This window comes from Aythya fuligula, chromosome 5 (assembly GCF_009819795.1).
Source record: "Aythya fuligula isolate bAytFul2 chromosome 5, bAytFul2.pri, whole genome shotgun sequence".
In the NCBI taxonomy this organism is placed as follows: domain Eukaryota; kingdom Metazoa; phylum Chordata; class Aves; order Anseriformes; family Anatidae; genus Aythya; species Aythya fuligula.
Genome location: NC_045563.1, coordinates 56,039,360 through 56,061,660, shown reverse-complemented (window position 1 = coordinate 56,061,660; position 22,301 = coordinate 56,039,360). Strand labels below are relative to the sequence as shown.

General features: G+C 36.3%; 1 protein-coding gene across 5 annotated transcripts in view; it reads right to left on the bottom strand.

The window, feature by feature from the left end:
• The window catches only part of ANO3 (anoctamin 3), a 206,469-nt gene that overhangs the window by 88,567 nt on the left and 95,601 nt on the right, over nt 1-22,301 (bottom strand). For all 5 annotated transcript variants that reach the window (XM_032187907.1, XM_032187908.1, XM_032187911.1 and 2 more), the window contains exons 2-3: nt 4,030-4,242; nt 3,004-3,075 (exon numbers count right to left, since the gene is read on the bottom strand). In XM_032187907.1, the coding sequence (XP_032043798.1) occupies nt 3,004-3,075; nt 4,030-4,242 (285 nt within the window). The remainder of the gene's footprint in view (nt 1-3,003; nt 3,076-4,029; nt 4,243-22,301) is intronic.

The following is a 22,301-nucleotide window of genomic DNA, read 5'->3' as shown; positions in this document are numbered from 1 at the left end:
CCAGAGTTGGAGCCATACTATATTGGTTAGCAGGCATATGTGTCTGTTAGGGAAGGTCTTAGGTAAAAAGCTGTTTTCTCAGCACTCTAAAATGAGGAACATTTAACTCATTCGAAAAGTACAAGTCATAAAAGAAGCTGCCCTGAAGCTTGAGTGATTAATGTCCTTGGTGAACAGCAAGCTCAGATTTCAGATTTGCCTATTGAAAACTCAAGCTAAAATAAGAGACAGGGTCAGACAGTTGACAAAATAACTTAATACTCTTCTATAATTCAAAAACTTAGGAAGAGAAGGAACATTTTCAAGGGAGTAAAAGCAATAGCATGATTTGCTCTGGAGAGAATAGAACATTTCTACAACCACCCTTTGAGAAATGCAATGAATCCTGTTTATTTAAGGTCCAGAACCAAGCATCAGGTGCTTTCCAGCTTGTGTAAGATCTAAAGGCCCCATTAACCTTTGCGGGATGTGAATTTGCACTAAGCTTTGGCTAAGCACAGAGCATTACGGCACATCTGAAACCCCACAGATCACATTATACATTACAAAAGCTCAGGGCCTATTTCTTTCCTTGAATTTCCTGATTCCTCAAATTAAAAACACTACTTACCACCTAAAACTGACAGAGGAGAAAAAAAAAAAAAAAACACACAAAACAACGAACACATAAAACCATTATGTCCTTGATTCTGTTTGGCTGCGTTAACTGTAACAAAGGTGTAATACATGATCTGCCTACTTTACAAATTCATCAGTATTACTGACTAAATAAGTGCAACACATTTATGGCCTTAGCTACAGTCAATTAATTAAAGGAGAAGCTTTCCACTGAATTCAAATCGTTTATCTGATGCCTATAAATCCCTTTCTCACAAAAAGGTAGAAGATCCAGTCAGTTACAATTCTGAAAGAGAAGAAAGCCACTTGGTCTATTTTGTGTACACTTCCACAATACAGTCTAATTAAAAATTCACCACAAACACTTAATTCAGCATTCTTTCATGTTCTCAGGAGAACGGTTTGAAAAGGTTTCTTAAAAAGATGATACCCATTAGTCAGACTGTTTTGCAAACTCTATCAAAGTGCCAGAATGCCGACTAAAGCTTGGAGCAGCACTGCATCATTCTCACTTCCTTGGTGATCAAAGCTCAAGCAGCAATACTCCCTTGACTGTTCAGATTCAGGAAAAAAAATCTATTTTTGCTTTAGAATCACAGAATGGCTCAGTCTTGCAGACAATTTCTTACCCACATAAACAAGATCCTCAAAAGGAAAAAAAAAAAATGAATGAATTTTGAAGGTTTACAGAAAGGTTGTTTGTTTATTTATTTATTTATTTATTTATTTAACTGTCTCTGATTTCTCTTGGTGAGCTTAATGCTGATTTTATCTAATACAACCTCTACTACTCCTTTCTGGGATTTATTTATAAATACTGTTTCGTGCCTGTAGGTGAAGATCCCAACCAATCACACTTCTTTAATTATATAATAGTTCCACTGATTTCAGTGATATAATTGGGGAGTGTCTCGATTTACACATGCAAATTACCTTAGAAAAAGGCTACCATTTAAGTATTTTCTTCTGTCTCTTCAAATAGCATGGCCATAATCAGAAGAGAACATCCACAGAAAACTTTAATACAATTTTGAGCTGATGGGACTTGATCTATCTTTTCCTCAGTCTCTGAGGTCTCCACATTTATTTTCAGGTGAAAACCAAGTGGATATGAAGGAAGAATAGTGCATCACTTACTAAAAGAAAAGATTTCCTCTACCACACGTAAATACGCAATAATATCAATATGTGTATATGTAAGCAATTAATGAAATAAATAAAATAATAAAATGAAATAAATAAAATAATGAAATAAAAGAACAGGATTAAAAAAAAAAAAAGAAAGAAAAAAGAAATTAAGAGTAACCGTGTAAACTTCTCATACCCATACTTGCCTACCCAATGAAACCAATTACACTGAGGGACAGCACTAACTTCAGCAGGAACCTGAGACGTGTGGTTTTCTAACACAATCTTCATGCTAAGTTTTTGGACTCTGTCATGATTTTGAAACATTTTTACTTTGTTTTGGAGGAACTATCAGTTTCACTCACATTTCCAGTAGCCACTGCTTTAGGAGACTCTGAAGAATTTTTTCTCTATCATATATTTTAGGAAGCAAGAAAAATCAATACAAAAACGAGTGAGAGCTAAGCCGAAATAGCTTTCTGAAAGCAAATCTCTTTCCTTCAGCATGAAGATAACATTTTTAGTTGGATGCTACGCTGACTCTGAACAAAAAAAGCTTTCACAGTAGTTGTGCAAGGTACAGCAAAATCTTTATGTACTTCTAATGGGGGATATACAGACAGGGAATTTAAAAAAATAGTTCTGGAACCTATAAGTTATTCTTTTTGTGTGTATATAGTCTCTGTTTGACATTGCAAGGATGACATTATTTTAAGGCTTTTCTACTTTCTTTGGCTTTCAGCATCAGAATAGCATTAAGTGCAGGTACAAATATGCCCCAATTACAGCTATTTTTCTGTGTAATTTTTTTTCCCAGATCCTTTGTGTGTGAATATGTAGAACAAAAACAACATAACAACGACTGCAACCATGACAATCCTGAATAAAGTAATATACAGGAATAATAATAATAGCAGAAAAACCCACAATTTCAAAGGAATTTCTAAAGTATGCTTCAAAGTGATTGTATTATGAAGGACTGTTATGGAAAAAGGTTACATTAAATGTATGAAAATATATATGTCTCTTTAATCACTATTTATTGTTGGTCTAAAAATTGAGAAAGTATTACGGAACTTTCTGAAATGTCTCCCTTAAAATATCTATGATAGCACACACTTCAGTAGTCACATTTATTCTCCCATTTCAAAACAACCTGGCAGTTTAGGATGAGTATTGCTCTTCCACACAGAAATACCAGAAGTGTAATAGAAGCATCGGCAATTCGTTATTACTTTAGTTCAGACATAAACTTACCTAAAAATGGATCACTGTATTCTGTATTAGACAGCTTGATCAAGTTGTTTTCCAAAGTCTCCATCACTTTAGCTGGAATAAAAGCAATAGTCATATCATCATACACAGGTATGAAAGCATGATACACTTTTTAAAGCCGTCAGTGACTCAAAACACAAGAAATATGCTCAAGTGTTGATAAGTACTTTCCACTGGCAGAAGAAAAAAACTACCACTTTACTGAAGACTTTCACTCTTCCAGCAAGAAGTTTAACTTGGTAAAATAACTTACTAGAGTAACATTTAGTGCCTATCGACATTAAGGAAAGACTTTACAAAATTTAGCAGCAGAAGCCAGTCAATTTGATCTATACAGGTTCACACAGATTTGACAAGAGTGTTTGGCAATAGCGTACATACACAATGACTGAAATCTGCAGCTACACTAGTATCTCTGTTAAGGCATGCTTATCTATTAAAATAGCAATCATAAAATAAAAGTAGAGCCTGTGCCCAACACAAGCTAACATTCATAGGTATATTCTCCTTTCTCTCATTCTCTTCATAGCACTCTTCCCTGGATCATGACAGTGAATGATGAAGTCTGCTCCAACATGTTCATACTCAAAGACTTTTAGTACAGAAGGCCCAGTATTTATTTTTTTCCTCTCTATCCTAGGACAGACTACTGAAACTTTCATGCTGTTTCACAGCATATGTGAGCAGTTCCTTGTCTTATTTTCAGCGAGCACAAATAGCTTGTAATTTAGATAAATAGGCAAAAATTTTTTAAGCCTCGCTTCAAACATAGGGATTCCACTCAAGAACTCAGCACCAAGGTTCTTCTAGCTGTTGCATACAACTCTGTCACCATCTCCTCAACAAACTGTAGATACCCAAACATATCAAAGCTTATCAGATGCCACTGTAATTTAATGGAAGATGCTAAAAAACCGTATCTAAGGTATCACAGGACTATGAATAATGTTCCCGAGGAGCCCTTCCATACCCAGTGTTGGAAGAAGCTGCTGAGAGACAGTCTCTTACCTCGCTCTGACACTACATCCACTGTAGCTGTAGATGTCCCTGCACTTAGGGGCTGAGGCCGAGGCTGTGGCTGCACACGATTTGGCTGCAGAAATGAAGAATGCTTGCTCAGACTCTGAGGATGAGTTTGGCTCTGAGCTAAGCATGGCAGCGATCTTCTAGAGGGTTGTAAGGGATGTTCTTTCACTGTCTCACTCTTGCTGGTATTCATACCTGGAAAAGACAAAAGATAAAAGGAAGCTGTATTAAGCAACAATGAAGACAGACTGCTTATTTTGAAAATTCAAGTTTTTTCATCCACTTAATGAGCAACTCCCCGACTAAAAAAATGTTTTAAATATTTCAAGTTTGAAGAAGAATGCTGAGCTAAAAAGAGAATCCAGGAATTCTTCATTTACTCTTACATCAAAAACCAAGGATTCACATTGACAATATTCTTAATCCTGTAGTTTCATGGTATATATGTTATCCAGTCATTAGGAATCAAATGACAGTACCCAGTGTTAACCCTATTACAATTTGTCTACCAAAATTTCATGAATAAAAATCCTCCGTAATACACACACAAAAAAAGACATACAAGCAAAAAATGTTCATGAACTTCCCAAAGGATTCATGACCAGCTTCTCCTTTGAAATACACCTAAAATACTTCTGAGTTATTACAAATCTATTAGCTAATTCTAGTTTTTTTCTTCTGAGACACATGCACAATCATGGGCTTTCATATGTGTTGCCCAGCTTCAAGTTCAGGCCACACCATTCATTGATACTAGTCAATTGTGTAAAACCAATGAGAACACCTGAAAGAGCAGATTGTTAATTTAAATGAAAAAGTGTGAAGATCAATGCTTTCAGTGAATCATCTAAAAGTTATGCAAATATCAATCCCTGCTCTGAGTTTGTCTTATTCTAACATTTCAACTCTCCGTTTCCAAAATACATCTCACAAACTTTTAATAAAAAAACTTTATATACTTTATATAAATTGTAATGCTTGTTAACACTAAATTGCAATAATGTAGTAATAATTTCTAAAATTCATGATTTTTTTTTAGAGATTCAGACTGGAACAGTAAACAATCCAAGTGCACTTGTCCAAGAAAAGCACGATCGGTTATGTTATATTCACAATAAATAAGGGGAAGACAAGACATAATGTACGGCCTCTCTGCATAAAAAGTTCTTTTCCAGGATGCTCTGAGTCCACCTTAGTCCAACACCAGAACATCCCCAGTCGTAGTCCCAGTACAGAATTGTTCATCAACACACACCAAAAGAAAGCATTATCGTCATCTTTGTTGGCATCATTAGTCTTACAACTTCGGATTGAGGCATCAATATACTATGAAAACATAATCCTTTCCTTAATAGATTGAGCACTATGAAAATTTCTCATATTTCTCATTTAATTACACTACAGAAACGCAGACATGAAACAATTTAGCAGCAATTAAATACACACACACTCAACAAATAGTAGGCATTCCATGCAAAAGTGCATGTCAGAAAATACAGTAACTTGCTTTATTGACCAGATTACTTTTGGTTTGTTTCTTACAAGTGAAACAGACATATAAGTTTAATATTTTGTCTTTTTGAAGGCATTTAAAATTAAATGCTAGCTACAGGAAATGAGCTTCTTTGAGAACTGCTCTTCCTATGGAAATACCGACACTAGAAAGTCTCAGTGAAAGCTCACAATTCATTTTTCTGTATCAAATGCAAATCAGTTTGTCTCAAAAGAAAACCAAGCTTAAGATTCTACACTTCACTACTAAAAGCAATATACCAAAGAATTAAAAAATAGCAAGGAAAATGATTAAAATGAAAAACTAATATACCATCATTTGTTGGTGAAATGACCTTCTTGTCTCATGCATTTCTGAGTGGGTATTAAATCCCCATAAATAAATATTTAAATAAATAAATATTCATAAATAAATAAATAAATATTCATACATAAATGAATATTACAAGTCACACATGTTCATTAACATACTGGGTCCTCCCAAAACATTGCTTTTGACTAAACTTAGCATGTTGTTTTATTTAGCATTCATATTTTCACCCTTTTTGATGTGAAACTGATTCTCAGTGTTTTCCAAAAAACAAGAAAGCCATATACATTTTCAGAAGACACAACAGAAGTCAAGCATTTTCTCAAACAGTACTTTAAATTGTACAATTTACCTCTGCGTTGGATAGTCTTATGGCTTGCTTATGAAGAATGCTAAGGCCTCCTATCTGTCTAAAATTAACAGATCTTCTGTGATCGCTGTACACAGTGTCAAAGATCCTCAGACAATTAATGAAGAGAGTCCATTTTACTACATTATTTCTCTGCTTGAGAGAATAATTTACACTGTAGCACTTCCTCAAAAATCCTAGTCTCTTAGACTGGGATTTACCTCTCTCCATTTGTGCTATGTAAAAAAAAATAATAAATAAATAAAATCAAAAAACCTACAAAACAAACAAACAAACAGAAAAAACACCATGCAATCTAAATCTATCTGTTGCTTGGAGAGCCACAAAATTCTGAGGAATTTTCCTCAACAAAATCTGTGCCACTCGAAGAAGCACGTCACACTCAGCAAGGATGTCTCTTCTCTGAAGCTCTAATGGGAGTCCATAATGAAGGTCCTTTGATTAGCAGGATAGTTCCAGTACTTATCTACAATGGCTAAAGCCTTAAAAGAGACGTTCATTTCAAAACCTCCCTGAGCTCACTGACCATGCTTTGCACCACAGTAAGCATCGCTCCACCAGGAAACACAGAACTTCATCAGTCCACTGAGGACAGTTCTTCCAGATCTGCCACGCAGTGTAGCTGCTCTTGGTCTTCCTGCCTCAGAAGGTGCCATGCAATTAAATAGTTAATTTAAGTTAGGGCTCTGCTTTTAATGACTCTGAAGTGAAGGCTCAGTGCCAATAGAGTGCGTGGTGGCACGGGGCTATAACCCCGACCCTGTCCTGATCACACAGAGCAACACCAGACAGTGCCTGCCAGGCTACTTGCAAGTTTTCTGGGAAGTATTCTTTGCAGTGCTTCATTAATGGACATGTTTATTAGGCTGAAATCTACAGTTAGAGCAATGGATACTACAGAATAATATGGAAAGATATGTACTTTGTAATTATTCTGGGTAACGATCAGTTTCTTCAGCAGCCACATACTGACAGGAATCATGGACCCTAATGTATAATTATTCGCATTGGCAAAAAAAAAAAAAATGTTTTTGCATTCTTATTGGAATCACTGTATGTAGCACGATGAATCATTTTATTACCAAAGAAATTTAAGGTAATGCAAATAACACACACTGTCATTCAATTTTGACAACAGTTTAAGTGATACGCATTTTTAAAAAGTACAATTCTTTTATGAGGCACTGCCTCAATTTAAATGAAAATTACTTCCTTTTGCTCTGTCTTACTTTATATTCTTCTACATCATTTCAAGCTGATTCCTTAATACATACAATGCTGCTTCTGCTTAGAGAGAATGAGTCACATGAGAGAAGAAAGAAAGCAACCTCATTTCACGTTTGCACACAGCAGTATGATCTGCCTCCATGATTCAAATTTAACCATTTAATCCATTCTCTTCTCTGGTGGAGCTTCACAGTCCAGTTCCACGACCCGCTTGTTTTGGTGGCATTTGCTACTGCATGCCAACGCTTATTCAGCTCTGGTATACACACAGCTTGTGGCTACCATCATAAACTGGGTCGCTCAACTGATTTACTGAAACTCTCTTCCTCTCTTTGCCATAAAGTGTTTTATTTATTTATTTATTTATTTTTAATTATTATTATTTTTTTTTTCTGGAATCTGGACCTTCTCAACTGCAACTTTACAGTACTTGACTTGCTCAGTCAAAGATATTTGGAACTGCAATAAAAGACAAGTAACCAAATTCAAGGTTACATTGTCCATTGTCAAATTCAAGGGAAACGGGATTTCATGGGAGGAAATCTTTACGACCTGTGCAAACATTTTCGACTGTGGTAAAGATGACAATCATTTGTATTGTAGCAATATTAGCATTGCAGCAAAATGGTCGAAACACACAGTTCAGATAGCTTTCAGGCATGCAAGACCATGACCTGAAAAAAATAATCATTTTTCTTTTCAAACTGCATTCATTTTATCTTTTTCTATAAAACATTCTCCCTGCACTTAGCATGAGTATGGAAACGAGCACAGCATGAATACAGAAATTTCTCACATAGGAGAAAAAGGTGGTTAAAGTTTATGGTGTAATTAGATCCTGCCTTTTATTTTAGCACTTCTGCCTAAGAGAGAGTTATTTTTCTGAGGGAAAGGAGGGGATTCCTGATATGTAGGCAAATCCCCGCATGGCTCAAAGCCAGGATAGCCAGCTGTACTACATCTTCTCATAGCTTCCTGGCAGAGCAGGCAGGAAGGATGGAGCTAGAGTGTGATGAGCTTTTCTGATCGTTAAACCAGCACGCACAATTTAATGCACACTCAACACTATGCCCATCTCAATAAATGCTAAATAAAGCCAGCTCTCAGATGCCTTCTGGATTGGGCCATTAAAAACATAAAGGAAAAATTCTCCTAAGCCTCATTCTGTGAAATACAGCCAATCATTTCTACTACAAGGTAACAAAAAATTTATTTGCATTTCATTTGCTCTGCGTTTTATACGAGGAAAGTTTTATAGGTAGCACATACACACTGTCAGCCTAACGACAGAAGCGCACTTAGCAAGACCGGATCACTGGTAATTTCAAAAAGAACAGCCTAATAATTTGCCTATTAATCCAGCATAAAATTTAGTTCGAAACAGGACTAACTGCTATAAAAGCCAAATCAATAGCATCAACTTTAGAGATGCAGTATATAATAAGGTTCACAACCAATGTCAACAACATGAGGGTCTTACCAACAATTCATGTCAGCATAAGTTTTTTTTGATAAAAATGCCCTCTTAATTGTAAAAACAAAGCAAAAAAAAAAAAAAAGGAAAAAAAAAGGAAAAAAATTTAAATCCTTTGGCTTCACATACCACACGAGTCTAATTAAAATGAAATAATGAAGTGTCATTTATAAAACACATTAAACAGACTGAGAAACAGAAATTTCAAATGTTTCTGTCAGTATCACCATAATTAGGCCCTCTAATGAAATACAACACAAAGAGAAGTTGCAATGATTTTCATGACATTTAAATTTTATGTGAAAACATTTCTTGAGTATGAAGTAGAAAACAGCTTCAGTCTAAAGAGCACTATAAAATTTGGGTTTCAATATTCAATGGATATAACAGGTACTTGCTGCTAAAGAATAAACTTAGTCTGGTTGGCAACAGCAACCTCCAAAAGAAAACAATGTATGACAATTTCTTTATAAAATTCTGGGAAATTATGATCAAAAGATACCTAACAATGAAGAATAAACTATTTTGGTACCAGCAGATACTAGTTTTCTCATTTATTTGTGAGATCTCAAGAAATACAAAGGGTATTATTCTGTTTCAGACATTAGAACTGTAATTGACTAAGAAATTCACCCATTTTCCTTTTTCATAAAAAAGGTAAAACCAAACTGGAGAATATCAGAGCCCATTTATGTTCTTATAGAAAAACAAACCAATGTCAAGTATCCTTATGATAAGGTAAACCCAACTAAAAAGCCTGAACAAAACTAGGATTAGCCAACCCTTTCCTTGTGAAGAAAAGACAAATAAGACCAGGCAGAAAATAGCCTTCAAAGATAAATCTTATTTCTCTTATATACGATCAGTGCATCAAGCAAGCTTATGAATCCCAATTTTCTAAAGGTATTTTTCCAGATTGCCTTTAACTGTCTTTTCCATTATGAAATGAATAGGTCAACATTATTTCTATTAAATGTTCAAATGTAGCCACTGGGTGAATATAACTCCTAGGCTAGCTAATAAATACATCCTGAATGATAACTCATTGTAAGGGCATTTTTCATTTTCATCCCACACCACAAATAAAATTGATTTATGAAGGTGTTTATGAAATAATCTGAAGTTTAATGATATCATCAATCATGCCTTTTAAGATTGTTTCCATTTAATACCATGATTATTTTTTTCCCAGTTACAAATACTGTGAAAACAGGAACATAAATGAACAAGTAAACTGTAAATGCCATACTTGTGCTAGGTTTTCTTTTCCCCAGTTACATGGGTGAGAATTAGCCTTTAGAAATGAGAACGGAATGATCTGGTGCGATCATCCAACTGATCTTCAACACAATAGACAAAATAGGACTTAAAAAAAAAAAAAAAGCTTAGTTAATAATTATTTCAAAATACTGATTTATGCTATAGTGGTTTTCAGTGGTGAAAAATCTTTTTCCTCCACAAATCTTTCCAATAAAAAAGTTTTGTTATGCTTCAATTTTTAAGCTTCGGTTTTATAGTGCTGTATCTAACAGATAAAGAAGCAGAAAGCTATTACTTTACTTTTTTAGGTAGCAACAGATTTTCACACTAAATCTTTTTTTGTTTGTTTGTTTGTTTTTTGATGAGCTATTACATACAAGTACAGTATAGCACTATAATGAAGGATTAATGGAAGCCTATCAAAATGTTGTGGTTCTTTCTTGATTTGGCAGTAGAACAACACACAGCTTTCCAACAGCACTGTAACAACCTGAAACACAAGAGCTCCGAAGTCATGCTTAGCCCTCCTAGCTGTAGGTCTTCCACGGACAGTGATGATCTGTTATAAATAGCTGCCACTTGCAAAAATTTAAATCCAAGACAGTGTTTCCCAGGAAAAGCCTCCAACTTCTGTACTGAAATGCTTCTTGTTGGCTGGTACTCAATTCAGTGCTTCAGTCCTCATGACCTCTGCACACTACTGCAGCAATGATTTTAAGTAAACTTCCAGTTCACTACTAAATATAGCAACTAGGGTTAAAAATGATCCCTAGAGGACGCTGCTGGGAAAGAAACCTAGCCAACAACTGTTTTACTATTACTAAGTCTGCTATTTGGGCTTGGGCTTGCTTGTGATATTCCTATCAATACGGAACTCTTTTTAGTCTCTAACGAAACCATCTCCACCCAGACATTTTGCCTTTGTGCCAACAGAAGCAAACCAATAATGCCACAACACTGCAGGTTTTAAAGAACCTAGGTTTAAGACTTTCCTCCCATTTAAGTTACTTTTGGAAACAATATTATCTGGTTCTATAGCTTTGATTGTAAACTCTATTTAAACAGACATGGCCTTATTTTTGTCCTAACTATACCAAATGGAGAGTAAAACAAAACATCCAACAACACACACACCGATCTACTACATGATCACAAAGAATAGGAAATTACGTTTCTTCCATTCTATATACCTCTTGCACTCTGGCCTATGAAGTAAAGACCTATTTCCCTATGGAAGCACCAGGAAATTTGGCAGCAGAATCAACAAATGACCTGCATCTGCACAAACCTCTCCTAAATTTAACAGATGCCTGTCCTCGATCCCACATGGTGCCTATTAGGATAATTCCTGTAACAATCAACTGAAAATTAAAGTGAGGTCTACTACTTTAAACAGCTCTACCTTGATAAAAAAAAATACATAATTAACACACAGGATGAGAAAAAAAAAAATACAGCCACTTTTTTAGGTGTGATTTTATCTAAGATATATATAGAAGTTGTCCCAGGTTGCAAGATTCACAGAAGTAGCCAATGCCAGTACTTAAGGGTTGCTGTAATGAACCACCACTAGAATACTTTTTTCTGAAATAAAAATGTATTTCATGAAATATCTAAGCATACCTTTGTACCTTATGCTCATGGAATTGGGAAAAAATACAGGTTTCTATTATAAAACACCATGTATAGGCTCCTCTAGCTCTTATTTGAAGACTTTTAGGCCCCTGTATGGTCTGGATTGCCACATAAACAAAAAAAAAAAAAATTGTAGTGTTCCCATTTAAGAAAAACTTCATTACCTCATTCAGAATCAATAATATTCCGCTTACTTTAGAAAAATGCCGTTTTTTTTTCTCCTTCAGATCTTCACACCTTACTTCTTCCCCTTATATTCTCGATTACATAATACAGGCCCCAAATCAATTCTTTCTGTATATCTGGGAACTGGTTTAGACCACCTACATGTTATTTTTAATGAAAAAGGTATTAGTTTTTTTTTTTTTTTTTTTTTTTTTAGAGCCAAAGTGAAAGGAAAAAAAGGGACAAAAATAATTTAATTAATGACATCATTCCAAAGCTTTATGCAGTACCTTCTATAAAGCCTATCTCCAAGAATATCTGTTCTTATGTCACTTAAACATTGATTTCAATGCAACGAAATGTGTGCCTGAGTCATCAATAACACTTCCCATAAAAATAAAACAAAATATTTTTGTGCTTAACTGAACATGGGAATTAAAAGGCTTCAGCAGGCTGCTAACTAGTCTGGAATATCTCCAACGTTGTAACAAACACTTCTGCCAGAAAACATTACAAATGAAACAAAATACTGTTTTTTCTCTTTCCCCCAAAGAACAACAGTAAATCTTGAGAATATTCATCTCAAAGTAGGCTATTCCACAGGCCTCAGTCTTGAAATTCTTCTGAAAATGCTTTCTCAGAGAATCCTCAGGAGACCAGAACTGCTACAATTGAGTTGATTTAGCAAGAACATAATGAGGTTAAGGAATAGGAAGAAAGTGCATTATTGCCTTTTAATAGAGCAAGATATTGCTTAAATGCACCAAGCATAAAATTAATAGGTATCAAGGGGTTTGAGTCCAGTTATCTTTTTCTTTTTTTTCCAAATAATATTTATGCGCTAGCCAAACAAAGGAAAAATAACAACAGAAGCAAACAGCCCCAAAAGGAATACAAGTCAGAAAATTTGTGCTTTCTCTCCCTGTATACCAAATGGCTCCACTTTTCACCTTAGGAGATGAACGGTCTGTAGCAGCCAGCTCCTTTACAGGCAAGGTTGACTGTGGCATGTCCTTTTTTAACATCTGTATTCTGTGATGGTTGGTCAGATGAGAAGTCAGCAAGGCAGAAGCAGGGTCTTATGACCCAATGCACATTTTAACTGCTGATTTTGCTCAGCTTTCTGCATATTCCTTGCAAAACAATATATCAAACCTATGTAAAATCTGCCTGTGGTAAAATGGACAATGTGGCATGCAAAGCAAATCTGAGTTAAAAAGAGCTGCTTAATCAGTAGAGTAGTAATACCCTGGTATTCCTCAGGCTTTGGCACAAATCTCAATGGAATTTAGCTCTTTAAGAGAAACGGACAACAAAAAATCATCTTGCAGATTACATAAATTTGCATTTGAATTCCAGAAATCGACCCCAAGGTGGGAATGGCTGGTTAATTACACATCACATTTGATTTGAATTCAAAGAAACCTGCAAGTACATGGATTATATTCTGTTGACAAAGTGATGCCTGCAAAATCACAGTTGAGAATTCCAGGCAGTTGGAAAGTGCTCCGAATGATGACTTGACTGAGGCTTGCAATTAAACTGCTGCAATGAAACCAAACAAAAACCTGAATTTGTGCCAATAAACAAAAGAGATTTGTTTTGGAATAATATTCTGCTTTGGATTAAACCTGACTATATTGAAAAGCAACCATAAAACTAGTGTTCTCAAAGAGAAATCCAGATATTGTTGAGGAGAATTAGTCTATGTTTGGCAGATAGAAGAGACTATGGAAAAAATACAAGTATGGTGAATTTTTAAGACTAATGAGTACATAAATTAACATTTTGTCAAGTAATAAAAATAGTAACAAAAAGCTCTCTGGTCATTTTCACATTTGTCAATGTTAAGATGAAAAGAGATCAATGCAGATGGCAATTTACAGTTTTGCATGGATGGACAACAACAGAAGTTAAAAGCATTGCGCAGTGCCAGAGATAGACTCTTGTGTGTAGTGCAAAATAATGGGCCTTTTGCAGAAGGTGCAGTTCTGTAACAGGCACTGCAAAAGCTGCGAGTACTTTCTTATGGCCAGGCAGGTTACAGAATATGCAACACACACAACAAAGCCCTGGAGTATGAAATAAACTATTTCTAAATGCAAGTATGCATGCAACTTCCATGGCTGTAAAAAATAAAAGATGAAATTTGGTGAAATTCAAAATTGGAAGATGAAATTGAAACCTTGCCATGTAAACCCGCTGCAAAGACAGAACTAAATCTTAATAGGTGTAATTACTTTAAAAAAAAAAAAAAAAAAAAAAAAACTGCTACTTTTGTGGAGGTAGGTCTCACAATAAAGAGGCAAGAAATGGTCAAAAATAAACATATAATCTAAAGATCAGTATCAAAATAAACTAAGATAAGATACTCAGAAAAAAAACAAACATCTAATAGCTTTAATAATCTGTTTAGATGGAAGTGTTTTTTTCATTGGTTGGTTGATTTTTGGTTTTGTTTTAAAAAAGCAACATAAAGCAAACAGTACTGAGGAAATAATTTGGACAGGTCGAGCTGCCTTCCTTTCTTCTCCAAGGGAGCCATTTGTGCAAGTTCCAGTAGAACTCACACAATGGATTTTCTTGTCAATCCTTATGACTGAAAAAATCCCAAATCTCAAAGCAATATTTCAGAGAAAGAATATGAGGTAAAATATAAACAATCAATCCAAAAGTTCCTAGGTTTGACAGAACCTGTACTGCATAATTTCACAGCTGCTTTTTCTTGTTACAAGAGAATTAATAAGACATTCTTAAATCTAATTACAATTTCAATCATATTCCAAATAAACACATGATTCAAATAGATTTTTTAAGAGACAATAAAGTAAGTCGGTATTCTTGAACAAAAGGTTAACATGGTAAACATGAGCAACGACACATTATTTTTTAAAGACATTAAAACTAAAATTTCTCATTTGAACACTGTGCTAATACAATCACAGAGCTCACACTTTTCCACTCCTGTCTGTAAGTTATGCTGCTACTATTCTAAAGCACATTTCTCTTAATTTTTATTGTTGTCATCTGTCAGATAAGAGAAAAAGATAAGGAACTCATCTAGCACCTTAACACTGATTTGTTGTTTATACTACCCATGCAGATGAAAGGCTATGTGTGTTTTCTGTAGGGTGCATCAGCCTAATAACTTGTCACCGGGAGGAGCTGCTGTACCTTATCTATTTCTCCTCATGTGTCCAAAAATATGACAATAGTGGCAGGAGCGCTACTCACAGAACACAGCCCCGTGAAGAGCTCTGCGATGTGATTCCATTTAAGCACAGCACTACCACTTACAAACACTGTAAAATTGTGGGAACTGAATGCGCCTCTTTGCTGCACAACCAGGTGTGCAGTTATGATGCAAACACATTAGTGAGGACTTTAGGGTCAGCATCTAGTTACATAAACCAAAAGATGCTCACTGACGTGATTACATGCAACAAAACGCAAACAGATTTTAAATGCATTATTCATATACTGCAGTTCAGCTAGGTAGTCTTTACTGAACAGGACTTCATAGCCCCCTCCAAAAATCTAAGCTTTATTGTGACAACACGTGGACCTCTAAGGGTGCAAACTGTTTTCTGTCAAGGTGCCAGATCGTCCCACACCACCCACATGCCTGCAGCTCTCCGTGTTGCAGAAAGCAAAGACAATTCTGGTGCTAGTTGCGCTACTGGAAATAGCAGAAGGAAGAATTTTGCTTCTGATGTGAATCTTCTCATCCTCCTCTCTTTGTTATGTAGATGTTCCTCTCCTGGCTTGCACTAAGTAACAGTAACACTGTTAGAAAAATTGGGGAAAACATACCTACCCGAGACAAATTACAAAAGGCACCAATAAAATTAATGCCTAAGAACTCCTATAGATTAACAACCAGCATTTCACATTTTGAAGTTTCATAAAATTTTGAATAAGTGCATCCATTTTGACAACATTTGGGGGGAGGGGGAGTGATGCAACCAAAAAACTGCTTCATCTGTTTCAAAAGTGTTGGGAAAAACATATTTGCTAATGTTAAAAAGAATTCCTCTGACATTTTCACTGAATTGATATCTTGCTCACGTGCTTTAGGAAGGGGATATATGAATTTTCAAGAGCCTTGCTTTTAAAGTGTGGAAGAAAAAATACACCCACATTTGGTCAAAGCATAAACTCCTGAAAATCTCTAGTATGTATTAAATAGTTTATTCCAGAGTTATGTACTTCATCCGTTCTACCCTTCACCTTTTTACCCTTGTACATTACTAATTCAGGCATGCTGTAGCCTGGTCTTTTTGTCCAGCTTTATTGATACATGCACAAGGAAACTCTGACAAGTGACTAAAAGCACACTGCTGGAATCCAGGAAGATTACTGGGGGTGGAGTGGGGTGGGTGGAGGAGAAGAGGGGGAAAAACGAAAACAAAACAAAAAAACCCAAGACACATGACTGTAGTGAAACAGACTGAAAAAGGAATTCTGGTTAAAAACCTCTGGAATTATCACAAATACAAACACTGATCACAACAAGAATATAATTTTCTGAGAGCTTGCTTACACTATTTTTCCTAACCTCTTTAGATCACAAGATCTGTGGATGGTCGGCTGCACACTGCTGACCAGAAGGAACCAAGAAAGTCGAGTGGACGCCAGTCCATATATCTCAGGGACAAGTCATATCACACTGCCCTGTTTTTATTTCGAAAATAGAGTAACAGGTCTTGTGGGTGTAAGGGAAGCATACTGTATATCCTCTTATCCTGATTTTGTAAAGATTTTGATTATACTTTTTATGCAATTCTGATTTCAGAGACTATGCAAAACTGTCTTTGCTTGGATTCCAAAGCAGTCGGGCACTACTCTGACCACATGTCAAATATATGTATATACAAGTTTTCTCATTAACAATGTATGACACTATAAACTGATTGAAATACTTAGCATTTCTTTTCAGAAAGGAAAAATTGATCACTTAGTCTACAAAGCAGGATATGAGATGGAATTAGAGTGAGCACACATGACCAGTGAAGTAGTATTGAACAAACTGGGGTTGTTTAGTCAATAGACAAAAGACATGATAATAGTCTTCAAGCACATAAGCTTATGCATTTAAGAGAGCCATAAATTGTTCTCCCTGTCCACAATGCTTAGTGAAAAGAGCAGTGAGCTTAAGTTACAAGAAAACCAAGTTCGATACTAGAAAAACTTCTTAACAGGCAAGATTACTAGCCCTAAAATAGAGTGCATATATATATATTTTTAACACCCCTCCTCCTTTTCTTAAATCATTCTTGTTTAGAATAGGTTGAAATAATATATCAGAAATAATAAAGTAATCACAACTTATGGATGAGGAACATCCTAGTGATCTCCTGGGGACCCTTCCAGCCCTGTGCTGTGATAGAACAATGGCATTTCCTGACTGCAGCTGTTAACAGGTCCCCTGTGAACTCCAAGCCAAAATGAAGCTGCTTTAGTATTGTCTGCCTAGGTGTGCTGGCAGTGCCTCACACTTGAGCATCATCCAGGAGCATTTGGATGATGCTGCTGAGTTTGCAGGTTCTTCTTCCAGTCAACTGCAAGAGAGCTGATTAAACATGGCAGGATGTGCCATCCGATACCTGCAATGGAGCCTGCAGAACCCACTTACCTTCTGGCATTTCTTTATGGTTCCAGGAATAACTGAAGAAGCCCGAGTTAATACAGCATTATATTAAATACAATATGAAAAGTTTCAGCTATTTACAACTTATGTTCGTAGTGAGTTCCCTATCAACTTTTGTAAGATTTTAAGACTGCACCTGATGTTAAGCCTTAGTTGCATTCAACACATTGAAATCACATCTTCTAGTTTCCTTTTACCTGGCTTTTTAATCTAAAAATCAATATATTATTTTAAAGTTGCCTTAAACGGATGATTCGCGAAAGTTCTTCTCCAGCCTCCGGTACCCAAACTACAAAAAAGATGTTAGTTGATAAGCTTGGAGAAATATGAAAGAGTGGAGAAACTGAAGACATGCTTACACGGTGCTTTTAAAGGTTGGTACAAGCAGAAGTCTTTCCTTCAGATGGCTTAGTTTTTACAATAGTTCCATTAGGATTTCACAGCCTCAAAGGCTTTATCTCCACAACAAAAAAAATGTGCTACAGGCTTTAACTCTTTCAGAAGCAAGCTGTGGACCAATCTTCTAGACAAAATCTAACATAAGATGGAAGTTTCAGGGGTGGCGTGGGGTGTGTTTTCAATTTTGTTGTGTGCTTCCACAGCTAAGGATCAGCCAGTCTTCCCGACTGCTTAACTTACCAGTTCTCATCTACTTGCAAAGATGACAAACGAGTCCGCTGCTAAACTCAATGATAAACTAATCCGTAATCACCAAAAAAATTTGTACTAAATTTCACATGAGGATTTAATAGCTCATCATGTGAAGCAGTCAAATAATCCCTGGATATAAGAATCCCTAAGCACTTATCTACAACAGTGGCACTAATGGCTTAAAAGCTCTTTGTGCAGCCTTATAATATGCATTTATATGGTTATATGCTTTTCAGAATGCCTCTAAATACTGTCACAGTAATGAATACTTAATAAAAATACACAAAACATACAGTGCCAAGACTAGGAATCACCACGATTTATTTGGTGAAGTAAAATTTCTCTAGTATATCAAGAATAAACTCAATTACAGAAAATTGATCCAAATCTGTTAAGGGAGAACTAAAGCACTCAATGATATTGCAATCAATCAGTGTTTTAAATGAACATTTAAGGTGAAATTATGTTACCCATTACTCGTTGGGGGATGAGTAAGATAAGGGTTCAGGATAAGAAAAACTAGGTTTCTTGCATGGTTGTCACCAGCTTGATAGACAATCCCTGACAAATGTAGAAATATTGAGGTCATCCTTTGTGAAAAACTGATTTAAAGTCTATATACACTGAAAAGTATTTACTATGGAAAAACAGAGGTCACCATGAATTCAGTTCTGTGCTCACCAAAATCAGTATTAAATTTGACTCATCCCATACTATTCTTCTCTGCCTACAGGTGGGCTTAAGCTCATGGTTTGAAAAACACTCAGGATGCTCCAGCAGACAGCACTAAAACACTGCAACCCTACTCCCACATTCATGTATTACTTCTTTTGTTGTTGTTGTTAAAGGTACATGCTCTTAAAACCGTCAATTTTGGCTTCAGAAATTATGATTGTTACCTTAACAGAAGATGTTCGAATTTAGTTCTATTTGCAATTAGTAATTTTCAAGCCTAGATGCACGACAAACAATTTATCATACAATAATTTAGAATTTAAGTGCCATGCAGGAGAAAGGCAATCTGCAATATCCTTTATAAAATATTTAGAAGTAAAACCTGATAAAGTTGACTACAGCATACACTTAGTAACATAATTCCTATATGAGAAACAGAGAAAACTGCTGGATTTTTTCACCATTCATCATATTCATGCTTGTTATTACTTGTGCTGCCCTTTTAAATGGCATTAAAAACTATACCAGCAATTTTAGAAACAGGTGATTATTAATTCATGCATGCTTATGCCACCCTGCACCAAGAAGATCCAAGTTTGCCTTCCCAATCTGAAGCGAAACCAGCTGTATCTTTTTCAGAAGCCTTTATTGCCGCTTATCTGAATCACCCCCGAGGCTGGCAGGGTCCTCTGGAGGTTGGCTGGTCTGAACCTCTGCTCAGGCAGGTTCTGCCCCTCTGCTGAAGGTTGCTTACCCACTGCAACACCTGAAGCATGCCAGCACTACATTCGATACTCAACCTGATGCTTGCTGCCTGGCTCACCGTCTGCCCCACTACAGCCACTTTGCTGTGTAATGAAGCAGCTGTGGCAACGCAATCACGTTCCCATTTTTCACTCTACTGGGATTTAAACCTCCAGCAGACACTTTGACTCTCCCAAAGCAAGGATGTCCATAAGCCATCACCAGGAGCCATATTTCTGCTCCCTTTGACCGTGAATCATTTAATAGCACAGACTGAGACAATAAATGTCTACCGGAAAATACTTACGGGTATGCAAAATTTATGCGTTCATTTGAGCATGACTTCTGTACTATCAGAGCTTTCAATATGGTGACAGGAGAAAAATATTGATGCCTATAGTAGTAAAGATGATATTGCATGGAGCAGGCTATTCCAGTAAAACCCACAGAGACAGAAACCAAAATCTTCTGCCAGAAGTTGGCTGCATTTTTCTGGAATATGTGGACTACTCAATCAATACTGTGGACCACTGAGACAGATTCCAAATCAATTCCTACAAAAAAGAACGCTTACATGCTTCAGAAAGCCATGACCTTTCACAATTTGAGTCCTGCTCATTTTCTGAGAATTTCTGCAAATCCCAAGCAAGGTGTCAGATACTGGTTACGTTTGCAGTCCAAAACCACTGCCTGCTCAGTCAAATGCATACTGAAGGCATGACAGCATTTATACATCAGTTTGAAGTAAGAAAAGGACTTGGAAAAAGAAATCAAGATCTTAGAAAGTCTCAACATAACAGCTGTCTTCAGATATCAGCACAGAGGGCAAAGACCACATTATTATAGGTATTTCTCCCACTGGGAGAAAGCACAATCACAAGTGAACCCAACACGCACAGTCATTTATGCGATCGTTTCTTCTCTTCGTGAGTTCCAAGCGCAGTGATTTCCAGTACCATCATATTGGCTTTATTTGTGCTGATAGGAAAAGGAAGAGTATGCTCAGCAGAACACTAGAAATGGAGAAATGCCTGGTTTAAATTTGAAAGACTGGATATATCCTTTTATCCCATTTACTCTCTGACATCTCTGTTTCCATGAGGGAAGGACATATATTGTGGATGGCTTTTAAAATCAATTATGCATGTATTTTTCAAGTTCTTTTGTTTCCAAGGCAGGTCGGTACCTGCTGCTGTGTGGGCACATGCTTTTGAGAAAGACAATGGGAGCTGGCGTTTGGCACTCTGCCATAATATCTTTAAAGTCTCTTCTTATTCTCTTAAATGTTAATATCATCCCTAAGGAGACTTTTGCTTTACTCTGAGTTATGGTCGCTATTACGTAACTTGTTCTCCTTTTGTATTTTCCTGCAGCTTGGAGTGAAGCAATTCTGTTCCGATTCCTTACTACCTATACAAATGATTATACTTGCCCTCCTCTGAAGACTTTTATGTGCTTAGATTTAAAGCAGTGACTGCTGCCTGATGGCTGGGTAAGAGTACTTCGTATGCCAGGCACGCTCCTGAGTAAAGTACGATAAATCCAAAACAGATGTGGTATTAGACAAGCACTCAGAAGTAAATCATTGGCAATTCCTACTTTGCTGGGACATTGTTTCTGGAAGAAATTGGATAAAATATGTCATGTATGAGATGCAAATGAGGTATTATAAATGCTTATCATTAATATTACCTGGTTAGGGGATACAGTACTTCCATATTCCATTAAAATCCTTTAGATTAGAATCAGAATTTTAAAAGAAATGTGTTTGAATGATTGCAACCTGCATTTGGTCTTATACACCACATACATATTACTCTCCCAGTGTTTGGAATCTAGGCAAAGTCTCAGCCACCTTTTGTTTTTTTAAAAAAGACCTATTAAATCAGTCAGAGAGCCTCTTGAATTACGTTGGAATAAAAAAAAAAAAAAAAAAAAAGTAAAACCATTGGCACTACCCTTCTTTAGGAAGTCCCTTAAGCATGCTTATGCTTATGGGTAGCAGAACCTGGATTTCTACCACCAAGCCACGAGACCGGAGAGCTAGCCAGGCACTTCTGAGCTCCACAGCCAGCATTGTGGTGAACCTGCTGTGCCTTCTGTAAGGAATGCACACAGGCAGACAGCTTTGAGCTCCTGACAAGGTCTTAATACTGACAAGAAACCACTGCAAGCAAGAACTTAACGCTTCTGCTCATAGTTGGAGCTCTACAGCTTTCTTTTCTCTTACTTCAACCGTGCTGTACAAGGTATCGCTCTGACAATTACCCTGAGGAGCACATGAAGACAGCTGCTTGGTTATCCTTGCAGAGAAGGGAGCAAAGGCTGCACAACCACAGCAGTGACTTAAAATACGAGCCAGTGGCAATATATGGAAGCTTTTTCATCACTTTGCAAGGAACAGGCACACACTCTCACATCCAACAGACAGAAAACAGACACGGTCCCTTAAGCACTGTCATAATACTTCTCATTTGAAATTAATTCTCTGCATTAGGGAGCTGTGACAATCATTCATACCATAAAATAAAAAGGCTATAAACCAGGAACCAAACAGAGCACTGCATGGCACCCTTCTCTG